At 41.5% G+C, this 27,149-nt stretch overlaps 1 protein-coding gene across 1 annotated transcript; it reads left to right on the plus strand.

The window, feature by feature from the left end:
* Window positions 1-3,998: 3,998 nt before the first annotated feature.
* MGEA5 (meningioma expressed antigen 5 (hyaluronidase)) lies at window positions 3,999-25,329 on the plus strand. The gene is made up of 16 exons (XM_014957487.1): window positions 3,999-4,005; window positions 4,611-4,662; window positions 4,978-5,075; window positions 6,388-6,518; window positions 7,195-7,366; window positions 8,360-8,458; window positions 8,655-8,939; window positions 9,495-9,653; window positions 10,726-11,336; window positions 11,737-11,911; window positions 15,432-15,517; window positions 16,395-16,499; window positions 18,081-18,166; window positions 19,133-19,325; window positions 22,081-22,240; window positions 23,002-25,329. Exons 1-16 carry the CDS (start codon window positions 3,999-4,001, stop codon window positions 23,136-23,138), a joined length of 2,556 nt encoding a protein of 851 aa, XP_014812973.1. The 3' UTR covers window positions 23,139-25,329.
* Window positions 25,330-27,149: the final 1,820 nt, after the last annotated feature.

Consider the following 27,149-nt stretch of genomic DNA (forward strand, 5'->3'; position numbering starts at 1 on the left):
ATTCGGGGTGGGGGAAGGGGGGTCGGTATCCGCGGGAGACCGGGGGCGGTGGAACCGGTCCCAGCTGGCGCTGCTGTGCCCCGTCTCCTCCCCCGGAGGAGCCCGCTCTGCGAGCAGGGCGGTGCGCGGTTCTTGGCCGGGGCTCTATTCGCTAAAGAGGGCTGGGGGGAGGGGGAGGAAGAGGAGGAGGAAGGAGCGGGGAGGAGCTGCGGCTCCCGGGCGGGGCTGCAGCCCCCGGGGCTTGTGCCTGGAAGCTGTTGGCGAGCAGGGAGTGCCCTTTGATGGCAGCTGTTCGGCGGGGGGAGGGCAGGCCTGGCATCCCCAGCGGCCCGTGATTGCTAGTGGAGGCTGAGGCAGCGCTGTGGCTCGCCTGCTCCTGCGCCTCTAAAGGGGGAGGTAGGAGAGAGAGGGAGAAGAGCCGCGGTGCGGTTATCCCAGCTCTTCTGGAGCGCCAGAGTCTCAGATTCACTTTCCTGGGTAGGGAATAAGGTGATTCCATAGGCGTCTGTTCTGGAATTAATATTAAATACCCCCTGTTTTCTATAGCATTGTAGCTTACCGTTTTAATCACACCGTAAAACAGCCCTCTTCTGTCTTTTAGCATAGTTGCAGTACTAAAAGGTTTAAATTGTCGCAGAAACTGCAGAATAAAGGGACTATTTTTGCATTTCTCAATAACTACGGAATCTGTCTGCATTTCTGACAGGTCTGTTAAGGTAGATGATTGAAAGCCAGCAAGAAAAATAGTTTATTCCCAACATAATAGTCGATTTGGAATCGCTCTAGATCCCTGTGGGTTGCTATTAGTTCTGTATCTATAATGAATCTCCAGTAGGAGAACTAAATGATTCACAGATGGAGCAGAGAGTGAGACAGGCAGTTTATCACAGTCAGTATCTGCATTGCTTGCAGAATGCCTTTTGTTCATATCTTAAAAAGAAAAGACCGCTTGGCTCCTGCAAATGTCACTGTGCGAAGTGTGCTAGGCCCAGTTAATGCTTTTATTTTTTAGCACTTTCTAGGGCTTAAATATGGTCAGTGTGGAGAAAGGTGGCTTTGCTTTATTGATAGGATTAATTCTGTGAAGATAGGTGCTAAATTGAAGGCTTAGGAGACAGATAATAGTGAACAGATTCTCATGTTTCTGCAGATGCTCCTTGAGCATGGGTCACCTGTTCATCTGGGTCTATATTGGAACCACTGCGTGTGCCATAATAATTTTTCTTGTCTTCTTAGTTACATTTGTGTCTCTGCACGTGTTTTGGTGCAGGTTCTTGACTGTGCTGTGCATGAAGCAAAGCTAGAAGATGGCCTCTGCCCAGTGAAGCAGTCTAGTACTAGTTAAGAGTTACCAGCCTAACATTAATATGCATACAAGAAAGAAAGGAATGGGGAGTGTTTAAGGCAAAACAAACAAACAAACCCTGTTGTGGTGAATGAGGTAAATGGTAGTGGGTGAAAACAGCTGTCTCTTTAGTGACTCGAGAGAATTATAGGGGTAAGAGAAAAATAGGGATTAACCACTGCACTGTTCAAGTATTTATCTATGCTTCTGAAGTTAACACAGACTAAAGGTATGGTGAAATTGAAGCAATGAGATGGAGTTTGGATCCCTTCTAGGAAAGGGGGATGGATTGGCCAAATACTGGGTGTGTGTTCTAAGAGTGTGAAGAGTTTATGATAGATATCAAATTCACTGCTTTGGGGAGTAATAAGATCTAAGAGTACAGGATGCAAAGCTCTGCTTCTCTGCCTCCAGGGTATCCTGGCTTTTAGTGATGGAGAGTGTGGTAACAGGGATGAAGTATTGGGCATGATCTGTTGACTTTGTATTAACCAGACACACAGTCTTGAGAGAGTAATACAAAACCTGGCCAATTTTTAGTGGGACAGAAAGATTGAAGAATTGCCATCAGATGGTGACATTAGTAATCAAGGAAAAATGGTGACAGATAGAAAAGTATCGGTTTGGATTAGCATGTTCTCATCACTCTTCTGTCATGATTGCAACTGGGATGGAGTTAACTTTCCTGCTAGCAGGTGGTGTAGTATTTTGTTTTGGATTTGGGATGAGAAACAGTGATGATAGCGCTCGAATGTTTTTGGTTGTTGCTAGGCAGTCAAGGCCTTTTCTGCTTCTCATGTGGCCCTGCCAGGCAGCAGGCTGGGAGAGCACAGGAAACCTGGAGGAGGCACAGTGACCAAAGGGATGTTCCATACCACATGGCATCATGCTCAGTATATAAAGCTGAGGGAAGAAGGAAAAGAGGGACATTTGGAGTTCTGGTGTTTGTCTTCCCCAGTGACCGTTAGGTGTGATGGAGCCCTGCTTTCCTGGAGATGGCTGAACACCTGCCTCCCGTGGGAAGCAGGGAATGAATTCCTTGTTCTGCTTTTCTCACATGCACAGCTTCTGCTTTACTTCTTAAAAAAGAGGGACATTTGGAGTTCTGGTGTTTGTCTTCCCCAGTGACCGTTAGGTGTGATGGAGCCCTGCTTTCCTGGAGATGGCTGATCGAATGTTTTTGGTTGTTGCTAGGCAGTCAAGGCCTTTTCTGCTTCTCATGTGGCCCTGCCAGGCAGCAGGCTGGGAGAGCACAGGAAACCTGGAGGAGGCACAGTGACCAAAGGGATGTTCCATACCACATGGCATCATGCTCAGTATATAAAGCTGAGGGAAGAAGGAAAAGAGGGACATTTGGAGTTCTGGTGTTTGTCTTCCCCAGTGACCGTTAGGTGTGATGGAGCCCTGCTTTCCTGGAGATGGCTGAACACCTGCCTCCCGTGGGAAGCAGGGAATGAATTCCTTGTTCTGCTTTTCTCACATGCACAGCTTCTGCTTTACTTCTTAAACTGTCTTTACCTCAACCCACTATTTTTTTCTCACTTTTACTATTCTGATTCTCTCCTGCATCTCAACTGGGGAGAGCAAGTGAGTGGCTGTGTGGTCCTGGTTGTCAGCTAGGGTTAAATCACGACATCTTCGTTGTCTGATTTTCAGATAACAGTTGTTGTTTTGGTTTTGGTTTTTTTTTTTTATAGTAGGCCCCTGCTCTGCTTTAGGCTGGTAGGTCTGAGACAGTAGTTTCACAGGTAAAGCAAAAGTTTTCTGAAGGAGTTATGGGACATAGGTGGTATTTGTTAGGTATCACAGTAATTAATTCCTTTTATGGGTTTTTTAGTTTCCTCAGGTCAGCATCAATCAGAATTAAGTAACACTAGAGAAAATGAGAGATTTGTTCTGGGTGAAAAACTGGGAGGTTTTAATGCCTTGCAGCTGATCTCTTGTTTGTTCCTCTGTTTAACTGTTCTCTGTCATTTTGCAGTTTGTGAGGAGTAGTACTTACTCAGCTTTGCCACTTCGTGGTGCCAGTTAGTCTGAGATCATTCTGACAAACTAATTCTTAAAACTAAAGCTTGCTTTAAGCTTCTTAAAAGAGCATTGCTCACTTAAGAGGTAACTGAAATACTTGTTAATATATAGAAAATGCTTTGCTTGGATCAGGTTTTGAAAGAGTGGCTTTGACTTCTGTGAGACCAAATATTTACAGATTTACAATGGTGAATGACTCTGGAAATGAGGATATTGTCTACCTTGTGAACTGGTGGTCTGTGGGGACTTGTAGGCTTTGTGTATTAGGAGCATCATTCATCACTGAGTGGCCGTGCTGTTTGAAAATCAGAGCTTATTAAATTTCAGTGTTATTTTAGTCTCTGGTCTTTGCACAAATTGCCAGGCTGAAGCTTTGTTTTGAAGTGCCCACTTGTGGTTAAACTGTTTGCACATAGGTCTAAGTGAGTTTACTTGACTAAGAGCACATTGAGAGTGCTTTTTAAAGTATTATGTTTCTAGAATGGAAGGATTAGATTTAAAACTAGAAGCAGTTACAATTTCCATGGAATTCCATGACACTGAATGTACACTGTTCTAAAATCATTTGTGTAGATGCTTTTATGTAATTATTCAGAGGCGTAGTTTTAGCTTGTAAAAATGGGAAATGGAAAGTAAGATTATCAACTTGCAAGTTAATTTTGACAAGGAGCCTATTCAACTGAATAAAAGGAATGAAATCCTAAGCATTTTGTTGACTCACTTGTGCATTTTTTTAAAATTACACATCATCTACCTCAGTATGTATTTATATACTCTGTGTGTGTACTTAGCATTCCATTCTGTACAACAGGTTAAGCATTTTTCAAGTATCTTCAGTGTTCATATTACAAACAAATCTACTTTGTAGGTGTCTGGAGTGATAGTTTAATTAGGTTATGACTGTTCAGTCTGTTCTTATAATAACGCTGACTTGACTTGTCAAGGGCATATGCTCAGGAATAGAGTTTGTATTCTGAAAATTAATTGTTTCAGTGGCCAAAATTGTAAGAACTTAGATCATAAGAAATGAAATAAGTTATAATTGCATTTTAAATTTAGATCACTTCAGTTTATTACACTTTCCTAATGCTGTCTGTCTAGATTTTACTTTTTCCTTTCTGGTTTGGGAAGCTTTTTGATGAATGTAGCAGAAGAGGAAGAAAATGGTAGGTTGTAATATAACGTTTCATGGAGCACACATCATCTAACTGGATAACTTTAATCTTGTTTCCTGTAGGATTTTATGGAAGACCTTGGGTTATGGAGCAGAGGAAAGAACTTTTTAGAAGGCAAGTCATGCTTCCTCTTACTGCAGCACATTCCATCACAATGTAATCATAATCTTCCACTTAAGCCTGAAAAGAATTATTGTTCTAATGTAGAGCAGCTTTTTTGCCTACTATCAATATTCTTAGGAGCTCATATTCACCTTTCTGCTTGCCTTAACTGAATTTGTCCAATATCAGTTGTGTGTAAAGTTATTATTCAATGAAAAAAAAAAATTAGATCAAGTGAAAAGAATTAAAATTAGATAAAGTAAAATGCAGAATTCCTGAATTTGTAGGCTATTCTCCCAATGAACACTTTTTTTCCTGTGTTTATAGGCTTCAGAAGTGGGGACTAAATACCTACCTATATGCTCCAAAGGATGACTACAAGCACAGGATGTTCTGGCGAGAAATGTACTCTGTGGAGGAAGCAGGTAATTGCCTTTATTTTCCCCCTCTGTATTTTCTATAAATAGACTTTGGAATGAATTGGACATTGCTACACAGGCTTGTGTGTGTTTAATCATAGTAGCCATTTCCAGAGGTGAGTGAAACCTGTTCTTAATACCCTGCAGATGTATTTAGTGGAGCTTTGGTACAAGCGTGGATTTACTTCTTTTAGCTATAACTCTACGGATGATTTCTAAAACTGTTTTTAAGGCTTTGTGTTACAAGATTTACTTTTTTCCAGGGGAAGGCTGCTGAAAATTATTCCTCTGGCTCTTGAACATCTGGGCCATATTTTGAAGTAGAAATTATTTGCTTCAGAAAAGAGAGAAGATTGATAGCAAATAGCATGCCCTTTTATGTGATTCATTAAGTGCTTGTCTCAATGAAGAGAGTACCAGTTAGAAAAGCAGCTTCTGACTATTTAGCCAAAACATAAAAGACCCGTTTAAGCTGGTGTGAGGCTTTTTATCCACCTCTGGCATTTATGGGATCTACAGTGTTTTATTAGCCTTTGGGGGATTATAATTTTCCTTGGGTGAGGGGAAAAATGATACTTGCTTGAAACTAAGTAATCCTTCTTGGAGGCCGCTTTGAGTCACTGCAGAAATATAATCTAAGGGATACTGCAAGATAATTGCCAATAACAACAAAGATTGTTAAATATTGTCTGTTAAATAGCAGGGGAGTTGAACTAGATGATCTCTAGAGGTCCCCTCCAACTCTGTTGCATCTGTGAATATTCTAAAAATAATTCTCTTTATTCATTGCATGGAAGATTAAATTTGAAGTTTGTTTCTTAAAGCAACTGCTTCTGCACAGTGATGTTAGAAAAGCCCTTTTTCATGCTCTCTGAGCTTTGGTCATAGGAAGAGTATGTGAAGCAGTGTCATGCAGGGTGATAACGCTATATTGAATTTTTTCTTAATATGTGTGACAAAAATGCAAAAAGTGGCTAATAATTTTAAAGCTTGGTGTGCATACTGTAAAAACAGGCAACATCCACATTTGTCTCACAACATCAAGATAAAAAAATTTAAAATATACAAAAAAATTTACTACGGAAAATAACACTACAAGGACAGTTGTATTCCTTTTGGTGTAATTTCTGAGAACTCTTCCAAATGATTTAGTGTTCTTTGCTGTGTTAGCTTTAAGAAATTCTGGCTTTTTTTATTATTATAATTATTATTATTATTACGGTAGCAGGGGCATCTTTGTTTTGTAATTTACCTATAATGATGTCTGAGATTTTTTTATTTGTTGAATTCTTCTGAAATGTTTGAATTTGCTTTCCAGAGCAGCTAATGACTCTGATATCAGCTGCACGAGAACATGAAATAGAGTTCATCTATGCAATCTCGCCTGGCCTTGACATCACTTTCTCCAATCCTAAAGAGGTATCCACGTTGAAACGCAAGCTGGACCAGGTAAATGTGACAAACTTGCCACAGTTGCAGTGCTACTTAATTTGAAAACTTCAGTACCCTGCTTGCTCTCGATGCTTTTCACTAGCTTCTTGCATGTTTTCAGCACTAGGATTAATTTGGATGCCTCTGAACAATTCCAATGAATGTATTCAGGTTGTATTGCAGAAGTGGCCAGTGATCATCTAGAGTTAAAAATAAGAGTGTAAAAGTCTCATCTTATAATGGATTCTGAAGGCTATTCTTGGGAGCTTGCCTTCAGAGTATTTTAGGGCCTTGAAGCCAAGATGCATTTCTAAAGTGAGAATTCTTATCCATAATAAATTCCTTCAGAGGCAGACCTGGCACACACATCTTCTTTGTTCTCATAATTGACTTCTCTCTTTTGTTGAAAAGCTGTTACAGAGTTAGCTTTTTTCCAGCTGTCTGTCCAGTGGGATTGGATTTGGATTGTTAAAGCTGGAATAGATTGTAGGTCTTTAGACCTCTAATCTTTGAGAAAAGTAGAGCCGTTGGTCAGAGATTGGTATCTATTCACAATGAATGCCTATGTCTATCTTGCCTCCCCTATCTTCTCTCCTCCATTCCTGTCACTTTTCCTTTTAAAATTACACAGTTTGACTTAGAAATAAAAATAATTTAAAAAATTAAACCTTTTTGCTCTTGTCTCTTGCATTAGGTTTCCCAGTTTGGCTGCAGATCTTTTGCGCTGCTGTTTGATGATATTGATCACAACATGTGTGCGGCAGACAAAGAAGTTTTCAGTTCCTTTGCTCATGCTCAAGTCTCTATCACCAATGAAATTTATCAATATCTAGGAGAACCAGACACATTCCTTTTCTGTCCTACAGGTAAAATCAGATTAGTCATTTAGTTCACCCTTAAAGGTGGGGACTTTTTATCTTACTGGTTGAAAAGCTGGTTTAATAGTTAATCACTGCTTTAAGGAATATTTTGGGGTTGCTTGAAGAAATTGACTTATAAAGGTTCGAGTAATTCAAATATATGCAGAGGTTTTGCCAAATGTACACATCTCTGGAAAACCTAATGCCAAGCAAAGAAGGCAGCTTGATAGAATGGTTTGAGAAGTTTGAACTGAAATTTAAGTTAAAGGAAGACTTCTGTTTGACTTGTACCAAAATCTTTTTGCTTCTTGATCTGGCTAGCTGTTAATGTCTTAGAATTTTCTTAAAGTAGAGGAACAGCACAGTCTGTGCTCAATTCTGTCATTGGTACCTGTTTTTAATAAGATTACCCACTTCTACTAGTCACTGAGTTGGTTTATTTATTTATCAAAAAATAAGATTACTTACACTTGGGTCCAATCATTGCTTTTTTAAATTGCAAGGTTCCTTATGTAAGAAAATTGTAAGGCAGAGAGAATCACTATATTCAGTGGTGTGGGTTGTTGCAGGAAAATTTGGTTCAGTAGCAATGTTATAATGTGAATTTGTTTATCCCCTTACACTGTAGTAGGTTGGTTCTGGTGTTAATATTTTTAGATATTTGCACTTCATAATCAGTCTTTGGGTTTCTAGTTCTCTGGTGCATTGTCTGCTGTAACCTGCCCTTCTGTTTATGGAATCAATTAGTTTTTTCCTCATTTTGACATTTGAGCAATTTTAATTAAAGTCTCTACCTTTCCTTTCTGATCTTTGTGCTAAATATCATTCATAATGTCCTATTTATTTCTACTTTAGACTTTTGGGCCTTTCTTGATTAATTTTATAGATGTTTCTCTTCTCAAATGGTAGTATTCTATCAATGTATTCCTGAGGCAGTTGGGTGTGTTGTCACACGTGTGGATCCTGCTACTAACAGCAACATTCTCTTTTCCTACACAGAATATTGTGGAACTTTCTGTTACCCAAACGTTGCTCAGTCGCCGTACTTACGGACTGTAGGGGAAAAGCTGCTCCCTGGCATCGAGGTGTTATGGACAGGTAAAAATTGGTTTGTGGTTTTGTGGGGGTGTTTTGTTGATTTGTGGGTGTTTTGGTTCTTTTTTTTTTTTAATTTGCTGCTGATGTTAAAAAGATTTCTCATAAGTATTTAGTAAAATAAGCTATCCAACTTCTTGGGGGTTGAATCTTTTTAAGTATCTGCAAAGCCCTCTGATTATCCTGTTTTCCCTTTTAGGTCCTAAAGTTGTATCCAAAGACATTCCAGTTGAGTCCATTGAAGAAGTTTCTAAGATCATCAGGAGAGCACCAGTTATCTGGGATAACATTCATGCTAATGATTATGATCAAAAGAGGCTTTTTCTTGGGCCTTACAAAGGTCGATCAACTGAGCTCATCCCTCGACTAAAGGGAGTTCTGACCAATCCAAACTGTGAATTTGAAGCCAATTATGTTGCTATTCACACACTTGCAACCTGGTACAAGTCTAACATGAATGGAGTGAGAAAAGATGTGGTGATGAGTAAGTATGTGTAACTGTTTGCTGCAATCTGTGCTTAACCTTATAAGTCATGATGATTTTTTTACATGTTGTGTTTTTGATTGATGATTGTAGCCTTTTCTTACCCACTCTTTCTTTTTGAGATCACCTAGAATTTTCTACCTCGTAAGTAAATGGCAGTTGCCTGAAACATAACAAGCATCTAGATTGTTTTATTGGCTTTATCTGTGGCATCTCTTTAGCCATGAGAGGTATCTGTGGTTGTATAAAAAGCACTCTCAGCAAGAAATTTTAATGTCCAAATTTGACGTAAGTGTCCACAGATTTGATTTCGTTGGAATATAAGCAGTTCAGTTCGAAAGAAAAACTCTGAATGTCAGAGTATCTGCATACTGTTTCTGTGCTGACATTGATGGTGACCATAGTTTTCCATTTGGTCTAATTAGGATGTAATGCTTTGTCCTTCTTTATGAAATAAGGCTGTTACAGAGTTCTCAAATGCCTTGTCTAATGTGACTTTTCTTTTTTATTTTAAATGAAAATTGCATCATAATTTTTAAAAATTTGTCTCTGTAGCTGATACCGAAGACAGTACAGTTTCTATCCAGATTAAATTGGAAAATGAGGGGAGTGATGAAGATATTGAAACAGATGTTCTCTACAGCCCACAAATGGCCCTGAAGCTGGCCTTAACGGAATGGTTGCAGGAGTTTGGGGTACCTCAGCAATACAGCAGTGAGTCTGATTTGGTGTTGTTCTGGGGTTGGTAGTAGAATGGGGTTGAATGTTCAGTACTTGCATTTAAATTAAACCTATTTTATAGATTCTGGCAATTGGTATAATTTTCAGTTGGAAGTATTTTCTGCCTTACTAATTGGGGAAACCTTAATAAGGAAAGAAGAATGCTTGGCGTTCTGCAGCATGCTGGTATCACCCCAACTGATCAGCAGAAGCAACCTTGATGTATGATCCTTTGGCACTTCTGATACAGGACAAGGAGGAGTCTGGATCTTGCTAGTCCCACTTGTTACTAAATTTCCATGAGACCTGAGAGAATAGCAAGAATAGTCTTGTTTTTCTCAAATGTGCATTTGAGGTGGTCAGAGTGCCCCTCCTTGATAACTGGTGGTGGCATGGAAGAACCTCTTCTGCACCAGAGCATGGTTGGGAGGAGTTATCCTTTGGAACTGTTGTAGGGTTTCTGATCTTTCTCAAACTCAGCTGCAGCAAGAACTTGGGGTGAGGAGTAGTAATTAAGGTGTAATTAATCTTCCATTTTCACAGAATAGTTTAGGTTGGAAGGGACCTCTTGAATTCTCTTAGTCTAACTACCCCAAAGGAGGGCGAGTTTAGAGCAGGTTGCCCAAGACCATATCCACTCAGGTTTTAAATATCTCCATTTTCCCTATGTTAAAGACATTTTTGAAGTTGAAATATTTAAGTATCAGCCCTTTTATCTTGAAGTGTGCTCTATGTCCAAGTAAAACTTAAGCAAGTCAGTTGATGCAGAGGAAAAAAAGGTTAACTTGGAGAGCTTTTTATTCTGATGTCATAGTCAGAAATGCTGCTGTCAGCACATAAATGTTAACTGGTAAGCAAAGATGGGATGGGGAAGAAGCTAGGAGAATTAGTTATGTGGAGAGAAAACTTGCAAAAAACAAAGTTTTGCAAACAGGCAAGTATCGGAAGGAAACTGCACTGCTCAGATGCTGTGGCAACAGAATCATCCATGGTTTGCAGAAGATGCTGATTTGAATGTTAGTTGGCAGATACTGAAAACTCTAAACTTGTTTCTTCTTATTCTCAGGTAGGCAAGTGGCCCACAGTGGTGCTAAAACTGCTGTAGGGGATGTAGGGCCTTTGGTGGCACCATCCTCTTTAAACGCAGCGACTGTGGTTACCACAGTTTACCAAGAACCCATCATGAGTCAGGGGGCCGCGCTGAGCAGCGAGTCACCCACCTTGGTAAAGGAGGAAGAGAAGAAGCAATCTGATGAGGAACCAATGGACATGGTGGTGGAAAAACAAGAGGATGCAGACAAGAATGCTAATCAGATACTGACAGATATTGCCGAAGCCAAGATGGCGGAGGAGTTGAAGCCGATGGATACCGATAAGGAGAGCATCGCTGAATCCAAGTCCCCAGAGATGTCCATGCAGGAAGACTCTGGTAGTGACATTGCCCCTATGCAGACTGATGAGCAAGTTAACAAAGAACAGTTTGTGCCTGGGCCAAATGAAAAGCCCCTCTACACGGTAGAACCGGTGACTTTAGAGGACTTGCAGCTTCTTGCTGACTTGTTTTACCTTCCTTACGAACATGGTCCCAAAGGTGCACAGATGCTGAGAGAATTCCAGTGGCTCAGAGCAAATAGCAGTGTTGTCAGTGTTAATTGCAAAGGAAAGGATGCTGAAAAAGTGAGTGCGAATCTTGTTTTTTCTCCTTTTAAATCAAAATCCTGAGTGATGTTATCCGTTGTCTGTAATAGAGATTGGTGTTCTGCTTCCTAAAAGCTGAAGGGTAGTGTGCAACTAACCACAGGTCACAGTGATTTTCATTCCTCCAGTGGGATCTACTGGTTTAAGCCCTGTATGCCATGTAGCTCTGAAGGCAGTCTGGTGTCTGCATTTGACCAGTGATCCCTGGACTGGCCTCACTTCTACCAGCCATAGAGAATACCCGTGAGTCATGTGTGGTCTGGTAGTCTGTGCTGGTGAAACGAAGTAAGGAACTGTATAGTCTTCCTCTGTGTTTAGAGTACCTCTGCTGCCTAGAAGGTTGTGTTTGATCTTGTGGATCTTTTGCCTCCGTTCATAGATAGAAGAATGGCGTAACCGAGCAGCCAAGTTTGAAGAGATGTGCAGCTTGGTGATGGGGATGTTCACTCGCCTCTCCAATTGTGCCAACAGGACAATCCTTTATGACATGTACTCCTACGTCTGGGATATCAAGAGTATTATGTCAATGGTGAAATCTTTTGTGCAGTGGTTAGGTAGGTGCATCGGGAGCCATTATAATCCCAGATAGTGTATTTTTTTTGTTTTTAATTAGCCCACGGGGAAAACAATGTATTAGGCAAATGTGTTTTCTTGAACACGGGGTCTGGTTTGACCCTGTTTTAAAGGTCTTCCTGTCCCGCTATTTGAAGCAATGCTTGCTGGGAATTTGCTTTGGTATTATAAATGAAGTCTGCTGGATGCTTAAGATCGGAGACCTTGATTTTCTTCTTGGGCTAATGAAACTTGAATCTCAGCTGACACGTAAGTGTTGACTTTAACTTACTCTTGACTGAATGCACACTGGACTATGCCATGTAACTCCTCGGATACCCTGCTGTACAATTGGAAATGACACTATGAAATGTGACCACGTCAGCCATCTGCTGCTTGCTCTGTCTTGATAACATTATTGCTGTCTTCAACAGAACAATTGCAGAAGTGACCTTTCAATGGGCCTGGCCAAGAGGAAGCCCATCCTCCCAGCCCTGTGCGCATGCGAGCTGTAGTGTAAGGCTATTCTGGTGCAAAATTATTTCCTTTAAACACATTCCAAATTGTTGATTTTTTTTAATTTTTTAAATTTTTTTTTTTTGGTAATGGATGAAACTTGTAGAGCTCTCTAGACAGATTTAGTCTGAGACTTAAACTGACCTTGAAATTTTTTTTTTCTTTGTCTTTTTTTTTTTTTTTTAAATATGTAGCTTTTTGGTGTTTTGTTTTGTTCTGTTTTTTCCTGAAAGATTTTTTGGGGGATCCTAAGTTGCGGATAGCACCAGCATGGCCTGGGTAATTCTAGTGACGTCATTTCACTTTCAGGTTTTAATCCAACCCTAAGGAATATGCTGTGGACTTGCTTGACATACACAGCAGGCAGCAAAGCTGATGGTCTCATGTCACACTTTGTAGTTGTCGCAAATCTCACAGTGGTAAACCATTACACAACCTTGGTCTAGTCTTAGTGTTTGGATTGTCTTTAAATGATACTCGTAAACTCTGGCAGGTTTAAGCAGGGACACAGAAGACCTGTTAAGTCATCAAGTCAGTCCATGTTCAACAACTTCCCGTGTTTTGTGCTTATTAAATATCTGATTCCTGTATGCATGTGGTGGGTGATGAAAAAAAACTTGGGAGGAAAACAGGCCAGCATTGTAGTATGTTAACACCTGCCTGATGCTGCTTAAAAGCGTTAGTTCATGCATTTTTAAGACTAGTGTGACACACATCCTCCAACTTCACTATTCTTGCTGTATGTTGACCTTTAGCTAGAAAGAACTTCATCTGTTTAAAAGCTCCATGGCAAAGCTCTGTAAGAGAACAGTGATTCTTGTAATCGCTAAACAATGAGGGCCCAACCTAAGACTATGTTTCAGAATTATCAAACTACCTACAGATTTCAGCTGAAATTATCTTCTTTTTTCAATGTCCCTGTAAAGTTTGGTTCAAGTTATTAAATACAACAAATATTAGGAATAGTTCACTCTAGAAGCCAACTCTATAAATACTAGCTCTGTTGACTTTGGTACTGTTCTGTTCCAGTACTCAAACTGGTATTAGATAGTTGAAAAATAATTCTTAAGAGTTTTTGACAGTTTAATACTCTAATGCTAATAGTGCTTCTGTGAGAGAGGATACTTTTCTCTTCACCTTGCATTTTTATCACTAGTGTAAATAAATATAGAGCAAAGGTCTTTGATAAAATACATCAGTAAAAAAGAACAGCGAAGTACATTACAGATCCAAACAAATGGTGTGCTCAATGGTCCACTGAACATTCACTTTCTTCACCTCTCCTCCCAAGTCCAGCTAGCATTCAGTCCCTTAAATTAGTGTGGCTGTACAGTACTATGGATTACTAATGACTTCTATTGTCTTCTTCCCCATTGTGTACAGATGGGAGAATCCTCAGCACAAGTTTCTACTGCTATTGGATGGACAGCGCCAGATGTTCACAGCGCGTCGTCATTAATTAATTAAAATGGAAAGGTTTTGTCTGTGAGGCAGCTCAGATAGATTAGATGTGCACTAGGCATGAACTGAAGTCACATTTGCGCAGCGACTAAGGCATTAACTATGTTTTTCATTTATACAGCTCTTCATTCACGCAGCTCTTTACTGTAATAATTGGAAGTGCTAGTTAAGTTGTAGTCTCAAAGGACAGACAGATACTGTCTTCCAAGTTATTGACTAAATCTCCTTGTGAAGGGTGTATTTTGACTTAAGAATTCTACAATGTGGGAGTAAATCAAATTCAAATTTTGATTTTGATGCTTGGATTGTTTCTGAAATTTACCATGCTTAGGGTAGTTTGTATTTAACGGATATTCCTAAACTCTCATAAATGTCAAACTTGGCACACTTTGGGACTCTCTGACTAGCACAACATACTTGTCTGTACTGATCCGAGACTGTTACTTGAACAGGAGGTAGATTGCTGTCTACAAAAGGAAAAGAATATTTGCGCTGCTCATCTTGTCAGAAAACTAGGCGGGTCATTGAAATCTCCACTCCAGATGCCCTGGAGTGCCCCTGCCTCTGCCCCTACCTTGTTTTTTTTTCTTTTTTTTTTTTTTTCTCTCTCCAGAGTTGTCATTTATGTTATGTTAGTTGTTGAAGGCTGTGGTGCCTTGGTGGCAGAACAGTATTAAAAGTCGAACAGCTAATGGAATTTTCTGTTCTAAAGCAAGCTTAAACTAAAGCTGAGCACTTCAGTGGGCCTCCTGTAGCTGGTCAGTGGGGACCCTGGTGCATCTGATATGCTTGAAAAGGAAAAAAAAATCAAGATGCTATAAAGCAAAGCTAATATTATCTATGGCCAGCAGGGTGTACTAATTAAATTGTGAGGTAATTCCAGTTGATACTTAGTTTTTTAACATGCCAGCAGCATTGTGAACGTATGGCCTGGATTATGAATCTGCATAGTCTCTTGTAAGAACACTGTTTCATAGGACTGTCACAGCTGCCTGACCTGTTCCAGACTGTTTGAATATATCGCCAGTCCTAGTTTTCTGACAAGATTAGAAACAATCATTACTAAAATGTGACTTCAGAAAGGTCCATTTTTTTCAAGGGGCTGTGATAATGGTATTTGTTTGATCTAAAATTTACAATAGTGGCTATTGAGCCATGTAGCTTCCAAGATGTCATCTTTTCATAGATGGAATGGATGTTTCTGCCACAAAAAAAAAAAGTGTACAAAATGTCTGGGAAGCGTACATAATTGTGCATGGCACAATTCTTGTGCCTTCTGGGCTGGAATGAGGTGTGTGAGCTGAATCAGCTCACACGGGCTTAGACTCGTCTGTTATAGGTAATCAGAAAATTGGAATGTTGCAATTAGTGTGCAAGCACAAAATATTTATAAAATCATACATTATTACAGCCTCCCCCCAAGCCCCGGATTCTAGCTCAGTTAGAGAGCTTTTTCCACAAGTGTGTGTTAGCTTTTTGGACATGTTAGACACCCAGGAAATCCCCCTTCTCGTAACATTCTCCGCTTGGATCTGATCTCAACAGGGTGTCGTAGTCAATCTTCAGCACAGTTCTTAAGTGGAGACCAAGAACCCTGGGCCTTTAGAGGTGGTCTAGCAGGAGAGTTCCAGGTATCAATATGACTTCACAACTGAATGACATTTTCTTTGTTTTATGAGAAACCTTTTGTTGCACATCAGAGGTCTGGAAGGATTGGTCTGCCGAAGGCTTTCTGGTCCAAAGCCCATTAGCCTTACAGCTTGGTTTAAAATAATTTTCCTCCCCTTTCTACAGTAATTTCTCAAGGAGATGCTGCCTGTCCCACGCGCATGCGAAGCGCAGCGGCTTTAGTTGTACATTTCACATTGTTTCTTTGCAGGTCGCACAGCATTTTTACCTGCGCCCGCAATTGCACAATGCGCGCATGCTGGTCTGCCGATGGGAATTCCATGAGCAAAAGAAGGGATAGCCGTCCAAATTTTGGTTGCCTCTCTAAATAAAGCTGTAATGCACGTCGTTGCAAAAGATTTCAATTGGGAAAAAATATTCCTAAATCGCTGTTTGTTTACCATGTTCAAATTTGTTCATGGATTTTTCAGGCGCTATACTTTTCCCCCCTCACAGGTGCTCTGCGCGCAGCAAATTGAATCAGCGCATTGCTTTTGGGATAAAGCGTCTCCTCTGGCCAGTTAACCCTCTTCAGACCAAACCTTTCCTCCTGACATTCTATGTTCTTATGCAGAGACAGTGTAGATATGATTGGTAAAAAAGTATTTTAAAGCAGATAAGATTAACAGTCTCTTAATGTGCTGTTTCAATTGCATATTTTAAAACACCAATTGGATATTTTTCTATTCAAATAAGGTTCTTTGCATTTGTAAAGCATACCAACCCCACCTTCTGGGGTGCCTGCAAGTAGCAAATGTTAATTTGGGAGTCTGCAGTGCACACCCAAGAGTGCTGGGTTTTGTTGTTCATACAGTCATATGAAGTATTTTGTTTCCGCAGCGTTTACTGCCTATTGATGGGGCAAACGACCTCTTTTTTCAACCGCCTCCGTTAACGCCCACTTCCAAAGTGTACACCATACGACCCTACTTTCCTAAAGATGAGGTAACTGCTTTTGAGCCTTGTCACTGTTGTTTAGTGTTGTGTTTTGTTTTGTGGCAACACTGGTCACCTCCGAGTCCCTTCATCCCCTCATGAAACAGATGTCCCAGTATCTTGCACAAGGCACAGATGCAGTCCCACAGGAAAACTGAGGTGAAGTCCTTGCCTTTGGTTCAGCAGCGTGCTGTGCAACAGCACAGGTAGAGAGAGCCACATCTTGATACCCAGTCTCCCACCCCACCACCTTATTAAATCTATGAGTGCCTTCCCTGTTCCAGAAAGGCAAGTTACAATTGTTTGCTGCTGGAGGAGGGATTTTTGCAGTGGGAACACATGCATGGCTTAACCTTAGGAGAAGGTGCATCTGCATTATATACCCCAATAATTATTGGGGTAACTCTGGTATTCTCAGCGTAACTGCTGGTGTAGGCAGAACAGTGATGGTTGTAATATGTGATGATATTTCAGCCATTCTTATGGGTTTAATTACAGTTGCAAACTTTTTGGTTTGGTTTTGAATGGATTGTTGTCAAATCTGCTTCAGTGTGTGTGATACTTTGAAACCAGGAATTTTGTATTAGTCTTTATTGATTAGAGATCCCCCCTCCCCCTTATTTTATTTTTTTTGCTGAACGTATCTGTAGTGTAGCTTTACTCTTATTAGCTGAGAAAAGATGAATACTCGAAACTCATGTATCAAGCAGTATCAACCAACACTCTTTATGGTTGAAGTTTCATTAATGTAGCTTGAGCTTTGCATCTGTAGCCACATTGAGATGAAACGTGTATCCTTTTAAAGAAAAGTTTTTAGGTTGAGTTTGCAGCAGCTCAAATGAATCCTGACTTTGAAGCCAGTTGGACAGACAAGGCATGCCCTTTACCTGCTGGCTTTAGGCTTTGTCCCCTGCTGTTCTCATGGGCAGTAAAGCAGCCTGTGCCATACCTTAATGCAGGACTGTAAGGAAGGTGGTTTGTTCCTTTTTGGTAATGGAGTTGGTATTTCTAAACCACCTAAACAATTGGTGATGCAGCCAAACATGGCAGTCACAAAGAATGTTTCTTCCTCGGAAGACTTCCTTTTTTATAAAAGGAGGCTTGAGATAGGTCAAATGCAAAGCCTTCTGTTGAGAAGTGTAAAGTTTCTTATTTAAAGTGTGACTGATACAAGTTTACTCTTTAAAGAGAGTCAGCGGAAAGTCTTGTAACATGCAGAAAGTCAGGGTGTGTGTCCTTCACAGTGGTTAAATTGTTGCCCTTGGACATTGGAGGGTTTGAAAAGGGACTTTGTATCAAGGGTATTGATCTTCACAGAGCGTTTGGTAACTAACCCTCAGGGTTAATCTCTATCATTAGATCGTTGACCTCCAGCCGTTCAATTTAACCACAGTGTTTTTGACTGGCAACTTTGAAGATTTACTTTGCAAGAGAGGGGGAGATAGATGCTTTCTCATAGATGGATATACTTGTTATATGTAATTTAAATGTCTGTCAGTACTAGTTTACAGTGGAGCTGTTAATGAAATTCCTCTAAAACAAAGTTTGAATGTGACTGATGAATTGAAATCATCTCTTCTCTCCTCTTAGGCATCTGTGTATAAGATCTGCAGAGAAATGTATGCTGATGGAGCTGATCAACCCTTCCATAGCTTACCAGATTTAATTGGAGACAAGTATGTATTAGGAATGAATGACCTACGGAGGTGGTTCTGAAGGGTGACATCCTGACACTTTATTAAATTTGAATTTTTAAGTGTGTGTGTAGGAATGCAAAGAGCATTTGCTTTAAAAATAAAAATAATGAGGAAAAAAAAAATTGCTCCCTGCAGGCTTCAGGAAACTGGGGTTTGGGTTTCTTAATGATACCATAAGCAGTTATGTCTCAGTTTGTGCTCTAGTCACCTTTGTGAGATGGTAGAAAAAATACTTAGCTGAAACCTGTATATTGTGAAACCTATGCATTATAATATCCTATTATTTCAGAATCTGTGGAAGTATATCATAAGAGTGTTTGTGGCCCCTAGTTATCCTTCTGGTACCTAGTGTAGTTCTTCAAATAATTGAAATTTTTTTGAGGACCAATCCTCAGCTGTGTATCTTAACATTTTTCTGGGCCAACTTTTAAAAAGCATAAGCAATGGCAAGTGAGATGAAGTTTTAAAAAAAAAAAAAGGCATTAAATATGAGCTGTAAAATGAGCTCCTTTGAGGTTTTTTGTTTGTTTTTCTTGAGCATTTAATTTAGATACAACTTTGTAAAGAGGCTGTGCTGAGTGACAGGAAGGTAGTTAAGAAAGGATGTATAACTGGTTTCAAAAAATACCCGAAAGAGAAGATGGAAGAACTAGGGGGTAATGGCAGCAGGGAAACTTAGGGCAAAAGGTGAAGGAAGTTTGTTTGTCTAGTGAGTCAGAAGAGCAGTGTTTATCAGGTTAAATTGTGGGATCCTGAGGTGCAGCTGTTGCTCATAGCTGAGTTTTGACAGCTGATCAGTCCATTAATGCTTTGTAGAAACTAATTCCATGACTGGAGGACCCTGTTGCTTCATTGGATAACCTAGGGTCTCTTCCAGAGTACCTGAAGGTCACTTGGAACAAGTATGGTCCTCTTTTGACTGAATTTGGACACTTCTTTCTGCAGGTTAGTGGGAGGCCTACTCACCCTCAGCCTGGATTACTGCTTCGTCTTAGAAGATGAAGATGGCATATGTGGCTATGCTTTGGGAACAGTTGATGTGACTCCTTTCATTAAAAAATGCAAAATGTCTTGGATCCCTTTCATGCAGGAAAAATATACTAAACCAAATAGTGACAAGGAGCTGTCTGAGGCAGAGGTTGGTATAACCCGCGAGATCAGAACTGTATGCTGAACTCTTTCTTTCTGAAGCAGGTTTTTGTTTTCCTGTTGCATTTTTGAGTGTCTGTGTAATTAAATTTTCGTATCTTTCTGAAGTCTTTGAGGAGCACAGTATCTGACATTGTAAAAGGTGACAGTAAAATTATTCCCTGGCAGTCAGATACAGCCGTCTGTTGTAATACACCCATGACATGTACTTTAGTAGTAGTAATCAATGTGGTAAATGTAAGTCACCTTAATCTAGAGAAAATTACATTTTGAAAATAAAGGATTGCTTCTCTGTTCTCCTGCAAAAATGAGATATTAGTTTCCCCGTGCTGCAGGTAACTCCTGATAGTCACATCAATTGGAATCATATGGAAAACAAATTAAAGAGCACTTGGGTTTGATGAGCTATTTATGGAGTGTGACAGCTGTAGGTGGTGCAAAGCAACATCTCACCTTTAGCAAGGGCTAAAAATCAGTATCTTGGTTGGTTTTGGAAGAAATTAGAAAAAAAACCAATGTCATCAAACTGTCAGAAATAGTGAAAAGTCCTAGCTGATGCATTCTTGTCAAGGAAAGAAAGGTGTTTAATACCAAGAGGTGCCAGTCTACATCTCTAAGAGGCAGGAGATGTGGACAAAGCTGTAGTAGAGACAGGCCCAGAACCACCACTTCTTAGCCTTTTACTTTCTCAAGAAAGAATGAATATTTTCCAGAAAGTATTTTCTAACAAGTTGTCTGAATACAAGGGCTGGTGTCAGGCTGGTGGGCCTCATAAGGGAATCCCCAGCTGGTAAGAGAGCAGGGTAAAAATGCTGTATATAGCAGTGGGCTTTATTTGACTAAGACTTAGACAAAGTCTTAGTGGAGGTCATGGCTCTGAGAGCACAGCCCTTCCCACAAGCAAAGCAATGCTTCCTGGAAATGGCATGAAGTGTTTGTCACCCTATTGTGGAAATGGCCGCTACTTATAGGCATGTTTGATGGGTGGAAAATGAAGTACATTTAAGAAAAACAAGCCTTGTAGCAAATGTCAGTGTTGTGAAGTAGATGTGACTAGAAAGTATCTTAATAGCTCCACAACCACTATTGAAGTGGAGCTAATTCTGCAGTTGGTAGGTTTTATGACTTGATTCTTCTGCATTAGCACAGTGCTGTGCTTTGAAGTGTATATGTAAATTCATAGTTTCTAACAAAGCTAACGCACATAAAGATATTGGAAATTAAACACAACAGAGCTGTAGTAGGTATGGTAAGGGAGAAGGTGCCTTGATTTCCAGACATTTAAAGCTGAACTTCAGAGAGAAACCAGGAGGTATTTTGGAGTGATAAACTAACTTTTCCATTGAGATGTTTAAGAGCATTTTTTGCTGACAGTACATTGCCCCAGGATTTCTCCTGCTCATACAATATCTCAGAAAAAGTTTGTTTCTTGAGTCTGTGGGCTCGAGAGATGTTCCTGGGAGTACAGAGGAGCTCATTGTGCTTTGCTTTTGAGGTAGATGCTGTGGGATTTTATCCATTTAGCCTACCATGCTGTCATGAGCTTGCCTGGCAGCTTTGGCTGGGGTCCTGTCAGAGACGTTTATCTGGTATCTGCTTTGCCTGAGATTAGTTATTATTGGCCACAAGAGATGAGACCATCATGTCCAACTGCTGCTTAGCCCCACCTGTACCCTGCTCCTCCATAACCTGTTCTACCTATTGTGGCATTTCTGTGGTTGGAAGAAACAGGGATCAAGCACCTCTGCCTTGGTGCTTGAAGGCAGCGTGGGTGGCTTTGGACACTTCCTATGGGATTGTGCCTGTTACAGTTGTCATAAAGAAAAGCCCAGAGGAGCAAACATGGTTCTGACCCTGAAGTATCTCTACAAGTTTGAAGTCATAACTTTGAACAGAGACTCTCCCTGCAAGAGTTTGGGAGATGGCGGTTGATAGGTTTGAGGGGATTGCAGTTAAACTTGACCTGAAAAAAATGTGAGGGTTGCTAATGTTATGGTTCCTTGTGCGATGGAGTCCTGGTTTAGGTTGTTATGAAGGTGACTTTCATTTATACATGTTATGAAGTTAAGTGGCTTGTTTACGTGAGCCAGTGCTCCCTAAAGGTTTTAAAGTTTGGTTACCAGCAGGAGGGATGACTGAAGTATCTTTCAGATGTAGCTTTGTCTGCTTCTGCATTACCTCACTTGATTGTTCCATTCCTGTGAGTTGCAAGAAGTTAATATCTGATGTCATGTTCCTAAAGACCTTCCTTGGTGATTGCAGTAATCTTAAGTGATCACCAACATCTTTTAGTCATCCCCAAGACTTATTTCAAGCTGCAGACAAATTTGCCTTTGTTGGGGCAAGTAGTCTAAGATAATTGCATGGACATGAGAGGTGTTTTGAGGCTGCTGTGATCCAAAGAATACATGTGGAAGGTTAGAATGCTTAGAGCTAAAACTGCCCATGTAAAACACAAAGAAAAGGGATACCTGTGCACAAACTGTTAGTTATGGGTTGGCTTATGGTTTTTCTCACTGAGAAGCCATGCAAGGAGTTTTGTGTTCTCCTTTGGCAGTCTGAGAAGCTTCTGTAGTGGTTTTTTTTTTTATGTGGAGTAGAGAGAGCAATTCAGCAGGTAAGGAACAAAGTGACCGTCAGAGGTGTGGTTGAAAAGCATGCTGATTTGGAGGTAAACTCCGTGAGCAAAGCAGCCTCCCTTAATAAACATGAATGAAAACTTCTGCTTCCCATATTTGTTTCAGAAAATAATGCTAAGCTTCCATGAAGAGCAAGAAGTATTGCCAGAATCATTTCTTGCCAACTTCCCATCATTGATAAAGATCGATATCCACAAAAAAGTGACAGATCCAAGCGTGGCCAAAAGCATGATGGCCTGCCTGCTCTCTTCTCTAAAGGCTAATGGTAAGCTTCTTGCACTTAAAATTCCTTGTTTCCTAATTCCATGTTGGTTCTAGGATGCAAGATAAACTTGGGATGGTTATATTAATGTTACCGTATTTGCATGTCAGTCTGAGGTACTTGATTCCTGCCATAGTTAGCACTCTAGGTAAATAATTATAAAAGCTTTAGGATATCTAACATGTGCTGCTGTCTTCAGTAAAAGAAGGCTTTTCACTTTATCCTGCAAATTAGAAAATTGGAAGAACTGAGGGAACAATTTGGCAATGAGAGCACACATTTTTACATCTTGAACAACACACAAATGTTTATATTTCCCCTGCTGGTGCTTTTTCTTACGTGTGGCAGTGTGCACTGGTGGGTAATTACCAAAACCTCCAATATGGCCAGGTACTTGGCTGTCTGCCTCACTGCACACCTGAGGTTCACAGCTCCTTTGCACGATTTGGTGCCCGCTTCTAGTGCTATTTTCTGAGCCAACATCAGTGTTTCAGGATGCTTTTATGTGAAATTAAAGGTGTGCAGAGGGGAGGTGGTTCGTTCAGACTGACAGGACATCTGCAATGTGCAGCTGACCCCAATGGTCAGCTAGGTTGCCATAAATCTGCTTTCTTTTGGGCACTATGCACCATATGGGATTGGATCAGTGGTTTCATTGGGTTTCAATGTTAAAATAGGTGGGTTCTGTGGTAATATTTGATGTCTGTGCTTTTTACAATAACTCTTCTCCTACAGTGTGTTTTGTTTCTCTCTTCCTCCTTCAGGCTCCCGTGGGGCTTTTTGTGAAGTGAGACCAGACGATAAAAGAATCCTGGAATTTTACAGCAAGCTGGGTTGTTTTGAAATTGCTAAAATGGAAGGATTTCCAAAGGATGTTGTTATCCTTGGAAGAAGCCTGTGAGTGCTCGACAGCAAACTGTTCCAGTACTGTAGTCCCTTCAGAGCTGGGCAGGTAGTGGTGGGGATCTTCCTATGGTCTAGCTGCACAAAGCCAGCAATAAGCCAGCTTGGTAGAAGGGGCTATGCGAAAATCACCCATCACACATTCAGACTGTAATTTTTTGGAAGAGGATAATGCTGCTGAAAACACTGTTTTAACAAAAAAAAAAAAAACCACAAGAAACCTTGTCCTCTCCTGGTCCTGTGTGAAGTGCCAAGGAATCTTGCATGGGCTATAGCTTCTCGGAGGAATCCCTCTCGGTCGGCGCTGTGGTTTGATGACAAGTTCTCTGTGTTCACCTGTCAACAGAAAAGCAGGCTCTGTCAGAAGTAGCTGTAAAGATGCAGGGTTCTCTCTGTCACAGAGCAGGATCTGCAACTGGAAGTTGCAGAAATGGGAGGGATTGCTTGTGTCAATCAGCAAATTTAAAGATAAGTAGCTACAGTTCTATTTTTTACTATCTTTATGCTTGTTGATAAAGCAACGACCCGTTGTCACTTCTAATGACCATTGGTTCAAGCTTTGTGCTTTGTTAGGGACAAATGTGCAGTGGTCTGTGGCAAAAGTCACCTAATGACAACCTTGTAAATTTCCGTGTATATAAACTTAGCCGTATGCTGACTAACTTTTTGTTTACCGGTTTTTGTAACTTTTTTTCTTTTTGAAAAGTGAAATGGGATAGGTCCAAGATGGCACTTTTGAATAACCTAAAACCACAACGGAGAACGAATCTGTCCTCAGCACTGACCTTATTGTGCCTCATATCCAGGGCTAGAAACAAACCATCTTGGGTAAGGGGTGTGCGGATCCCAAATGATCCTTCCTCCAGACAGCAGTTTGTTGCTGCTTGAGGTTATCGTCATTCTCCTGGGACTGGAACAGCAATTGGTGGGGTGATCTGCCGAACCCGTTAATTTTGGTAACGTTCATGTGGGATTGTGGATGAAAGATGGTGAGAGGGAGAGAGCTGGCCCACAGCTGGGACTTGTCCTTGGAACAGTCGCCGTCTTTCCAAACCTGTTTATACTAGTTTGCTTAAATCAGGGTCTTCAAGTCCTGCACATTTGTATCGAATAACTTTTCTACAAGAAACGCCACAATAAGCACATTTTTACACATTATTTAAATGGTTACCTACTTTTAAATGTTCCAAGAGTTTAATGTTTTTACCCAGGTCTGACACGTTTGGCTATGGGGTGGAATCGGCGTGCTATGGGTTCTGGTGGTGAGGTAGTTGCATCATTTATGAAATTGGTATTTCACTGAAGTCCCGGTGTCCCAGATAGGTAATTGGCCAATGGTATACACCTTGTGGCACTTTGCTTCTTTCACCTGCTGCCATCAGCTGGCTTTATCTTCCTTTTTCATTTTCCTAGGGTTGGTTTGTTGTTTTTTTTTGTTTTCCAGTGGTGCACAAAGGAAGCTCAGTTCCTTTGACAAGCCTCCAGCTGCATAGAAGACGTTAGGCAGCCTGCAATGAATGGCATTAAGACTGCAATACTGTTGTCTGCGACCCGGAAGGAGATGTTGGGTTTGGCCTTCTGGTGCAGTCACCTGCAGGATTATTATTACTTTTTTTTTTTCCTTTGCAGAATGTGAACAATTTTTTAATGCGGTAGCAAAAGTATTTAAGTTGAAACAAGTTCATTTCATTTTTAGAAAGAGGTACGGGGTTGTGCTATGGGATTTCATGTAAGTCAGAGCTGAATGCCACTAGTTTTTATACGGCTTTGAGTGCATGTTGAGTAGCTGATACCTTGGTTTATCAGGTGGGAGAGTTTTTTGTTTCTTCATGAATACCAGAGTCCACTTATTTTATCTGGATGCATAACATTACAGCATAGGATGCTTGTGGCCTTATTTCTTGGCTTTTAAGGAGCTGCCACATTTTCTCTTCCTATGAATTTGTTATTATTATAGAAATTAATTGTATAAGCCTATGGAATGTCAGGCCAATACCATCATTCTAGGATTGTAAAGTGATATGTTGACATATCTTTCATGGTTATGAATTTTCATTAAGGTTGGAATGCCACTTTCATTAATCTGTTTTTAGATCAACAGTATCTGTAGCAGAAAAAAATGACCTGTAAAACTGTATTTGAAGACCATGCGAGAACTAGAATAAAAATTGAGAAGTGAATGTAAATAAGAAATGTGTATTTTGTGTATGAGGTTCCAGAAGAAGTGGTTTGGCAGCGTATGTTACATCACGCTGGATGTTTTGGGTGCCCTTGGGATCAGCCAGCAGAGAAACTTGTCTCTGGTTTTGGTGGTGGCAGCACGAGTTGTCTGCGCGGATGTTTTTCATAGGCAGGTGTCCATGACCCTTCAGAAGGACTCACTCCAAAGAGTTTTGGGGTGGCAGTGATGTTTCTTGTTGGCCCATCTATGAGTAGCACCACTTGAACTTTCCCAGGTCTTTCAAAGGTGGTCTCCAGTGTCTGGCAAAGCCAGTGGGAGCTGTGTTGTGGCAGTGCTCGTTTGCTCTTTCTTACTCTTACTCATTTTTGGGTTTTTGATGTTTTTCAGGCTGGCTGGTGGGTTTAGAGGTTGCTGTGTTGCTGGCTGGCCTGTCAGCAGAACCAAGGGGGGACACAGTAATTTGGGGGTGTCACGCAGTGTGTAAGGGGTAACGCTGTGACTCCACAGTCAGGCCTTAGTTCTACATCCACCAAGTTTGACTTGGGGAGAAATAACCCCCTGCACCAGTAGGGGTTGGGGGCTGAACTGCTGGGGAGCAGCTCTGAGGAAAAAGACCTGGGGGTCCTGGTGGACAACAGGATGCCCACGAGCCAGCAATGGGCCCTGGTGGCCAAAAAGGCCAAGGGCATCCTGGGGGGCATCAGGAAGAGTGTGAGCAGCAGGTGGAGGGAGGTCATCCTGCCCCTCTGCTCTGCCCTGGGGAGGCCCCAGCTGGAGCACTGGGACCAGTTCTGGGCTCCCCAGTTCCAGAAGGACAGGGAACTGCTGGAGAGGGGACAGCAGAGGCTACAGAGATGCTGAGGGGCCTGGAGCATCTCTCTGATGAGGAAAGGCTGAGGGACTTGGGGCTTTTTAGTCTGGAGAAGAGAAGGCTGAGGGGGGATCTGATCAACGCCTATAAATGCTTCAAGGGTGGGTGTCAGGAGGATGGGGCCAGGCTTTTTCCAGTGGTGCCCAGTGACAGGACAAGAGGGAATGGGCACAAACTTGAATGTAAGAATCCCAACTGGATTTAACTCCATTCCCCACCACTCTCTGGGCCCAGCCTCCAGCTGGTTTTTACCCCAGTGGAGATGAGACTGAGAGGGATAGAGGTGAGATGATCCCTCCCACTGTGTCCCTGTCACCCTCCTACCCCTCTTGGTCTCCTGCCTCTATGGGTTGCCCGTATCTTCTGCCCAATGCCCGGGAAGGCTGGTGCCCTGGAGCCAGGAGGAGAAGTCCCACACACTCTTTGTCCCCATAAGGGCAATTTTTCCAGTGTGGTGTTTCCAGGGCCAGCCCTGTGGCCAGTAACTGCCTTGTCCTGCTGAGCCACCGGGAGGGGAAGGAGTGTCCCCCCCCATGTTATGGGATGGAGAGAGGTGTCTTTCACCTCCAGTGTGGCTTTTGGGCTCCCTTCTCCCCTTCCTTCTTCTTCTCCCCTTCCTTCTTCTTCTCCCCTTCCTTCTTCTTCTCCCCTTCCTTCTTCTTCTCCCCTTCCTTCTTCTTCTCCCCTTCCTCCTTCTCCCCGAAAAAATCTGAGGGAAGGGCCCTGTTACCAGGAAAAGCCATGAGGATCCCGCTGGGGTAATTAACACTTCCGTTTTTATTGCAAGGAAATTGAACTTTATTTCACCAGCTGCTCCCCCTTCCAGAAAGGCTCCCCCCCACACTTTCCCCACGCCAGCCGCTGTCCCCCCAGGATCCGTCCCGCAGGATGCGGAGGGTGGTGCGGGGCCCTTTGGTTCTCTGTCCCCCCGCCCCATCCGGCGGGGGCGGGCGCGG

Source organism: Calidris pugnax, unplaced genomic scaffold (assembly GCF_001431845.1).
Source record: "Calidris pugnax isolate Ruff unplaced genomic scaffold, ASM143184v1 scaffold4, whole genome shotgun sequence".
Classification (NCBI taxonomy): domain Eukaryota; kingdom Metazoa; phylum Chordata; class Aves; order Charadriiformes; family Scolopacidae; genus Calidris; species Calidris pugnax.

Excerpts from the sequence above, each read along its gene's own strand:
- MGEA5 (XM_014957487.1), top strand. Across the intron at positions 16,500-18,080 it reads CCTACTTTCCTAAAGATGAG|GCATCTGTGTATAAGATCTG; the intron begins GTAACTGCTTTT and ends CTCTCCTCTTAG. Across the intron at positions 19,326-22,080 it reads AGGAGCTGTCTGAGGCAGAG|AAAATAATGCTAAGCTTCCA; the intron begins GTTGGTATAACC and ends TATTTGTTTCAG.